General features: G+C 55.6%; 1 protein-coding gene across 1 annotated transcript in view; it reads left to right on the forward strand.

Annotated features, from left to right (window-relative positions):
* Positions 1-2,251, forward strand: part of SLC44A3 (solute carrier family 44 member 3) — a gene marked incomplete at its 5' end in the record, with an annotated part of 48,833 nt that overhangs the window by 35,284 nt on the left and 11,298 nt on the right. The window contains one exon of the mRNA XM_006762920.2: positions 126-282. Coding sequence (XP_006762983.2) covers positions 126-282 — 157 coding nt within the window. The remainder of the gene's footprint in view (positions 1-125; positions 283-2,251) is intronic.

Below are 2,251 nucleotides of genomic sequence, written 5' to 3' on the forward strand. Positions count from 1 at the left end.
ACCCGCATCCTGGCCGGGCACCCACTCCGGGCCGGGCACCATTAGTGCCATCGCCCATCTGAACCAGAGTTGGTGGTCCCCTCTCAGCAGTGGTTTAAAATACTGTCCTCTTCTCCCGTCCCCAGAAATGAACAGGACCCTCCCCATCGCCCCATCCTGTCGTCTCTCTCCATCCTTTTCTGCTACCACCAAGGGACAGTGGCGAAAGGGTCGCTTTTGATCACCGTGGCGAGGGTGCCACGAGCCGCCCTCATGTTCATTTCCAGGGCCCTGAAGGACAAGGTGAGGCCAAGGCCCGCAGCGCCGCCTGAGGGCCCTCCCCCACCCCACCCCTGTGACTGTCCCATTTGGCCGTTTGTGCTTTTCCACCCACACGGCGGGGGCGGGGGCGGGGGGAGTGAGGAGTTCCGAGTGGGCGCTTCCCTTCTTGTTTAAATGCTGAACAAATGGGAGGAATTCTTCCGAGGAAAATTTAAACCATTTTTTAAGGACATTTAGATGCTTTTTTTAAAAGGGAAAAAAATACGCTACAAGATCTACAAGATTAGAATAATATTTGTTTGTGTTTTAATGCTAAAGTATTTCTTGCCTTTTGCGTTTCCTAAAGGGAGCTGTGGGGAGTCACTGGTGTGTGTGTGTGTGTGTGTGTGTGTGAGAGAGAGAGAGAGAGAGAGAGAGAGAGAGAGAGAGAGGGGGAGGGAGAGAAATGGGCAAGATGACCCACATTTCGGCTCCAGAGCGGAGAACTGTGGGCCTTTGTGCGGCTGCCCGGCTGCGTTTCCGTGCCCGTTGGCTGTGAACGGCGGTGGAACCCGAGCTCCGGGGACAGCTGTGCGCAGGCTGTTCCTGCCCGACAGGCAGGGCAGGTGGGACTTTCCCAGCTCTGCTCCCCCCGCAGCCTCCGCCAGGGTCAGAGTTCACAAACCTGACTCCGGCCACTGGGCCTGGGGACCCGTGCTGTCCGAGCGGGGAAGTGTCACCCTCTGTCCCTTCCAGGCAGCCACCTGGCCTGTCCGTGTGTCAAGTCCACACTCAGGACCCGAGGTCGGCGCCCGTGAGGGGAGTCGGGCGGTTCCAGGTCAGGTGGCCCAGGCTCTGATCCGGCACGGCGGGCGGCGCGGCCCTGGCCACAGTGTCCCCTTGTGTCGCCGTTGAAGTGGTGCTTTGTGAGCGCTGGTTATGTGCCCGCATTAGAAAAGAGTTCTGTTGAACCTTTTTGAGGGGAAATAAATCCTATGGTGAGACTTTCAGGGCCACATTTCGAGGGATGAAAGAATGCATCCATTTTGGGAATTAAAGGGGCGTTTCCACCTCCAGGTGGATCCGGCGGCTCTGGCTCCTGCGTTTGAAGTTGATCCTTCAGTTTAGGGGCCTGGGAGGAGGAAGTCTTGAACAGAATCTATGTGCAGCCCCGAGTGTATTTATGGGGGAGGAAACATTCTTCCGTCTGCTGCTGATCTCATAGTGAAAATAGACAGAGCCCGGCCGGGTGGCTCAGTGGCTGAGCGTCGACCTGTGAGCCAGGAGGGCACGGTTCGATTCCTGGTCAGGGCACAGCCCCGGGTTGGGGGCTTGATCCCCAGTGGGGCGTGCAGGAGGCAGCCGATCCGTGATTCTCTCTCATCATTAATGTTTCTCTCTCTCTCTCCCTTCCTCTCTGAAATCAATAAAAAATATTTTAAAATTCTAAAATAATTTAAAAAAATAGACATGAGACAGACTAACAAGAGAAAATGGCCCCATTTAATCACGTGTGTGTATGGGAGCTCCACGCACATGCGAGGTTCAGAGAGAGACAGGGAAGTGAGGGGAGAGGACCTCTGAGCTGGGGATGAGGTCACTGCCAGCCAACGCGAGGAACAGATGTTCAGTAATTAGATGTCTGTCCTGCCGTATAAATAGGTCGGAGAATGTTATTTCTGGTGGCCACTCTATGGACAAGGCCCGCATCCAAATTCTTTAAGGGAGAGGAAGCGTTTCTTGTAAGCCCACAGGGTCTCACCTGCCTTCCGCTCCAAATATTTCACATGCCGGAGGGGCAGTGCTGGGAGGCCTGTGCCGAGTGTTAGTGTGTATGCATGTGTGTGTGTGTGTGTGTGTGTGTGTGTGATCATGAGTTAGTGAGCAGTCGGGCACCTCGCCTCCCCTCCCTGGGCTGTGAGCATCTTACCCTCCGGGGCAGCAGCCGTCAGTCACTGTAAAGAAGTCAGGCTGGTCCCTCGGGCAGAGGTCTGAAAGGTCATCCCCCCCC

Source organism: Myotis davidii, unplaced genomic scaffold (assembly GCF_000327345.1).
Source record: "Myotis davidii unplaced genomic scaffold, ASM32734v1 scaffold217, whole genome shotgun sequence".
In the NCBI taxonomy this organism is placed as follows: Eukaryota; Metazoa; Chordata; class Mammalia; order Chiroptera; family Vespertilionidae; genus Myotis; species Myotis davidii.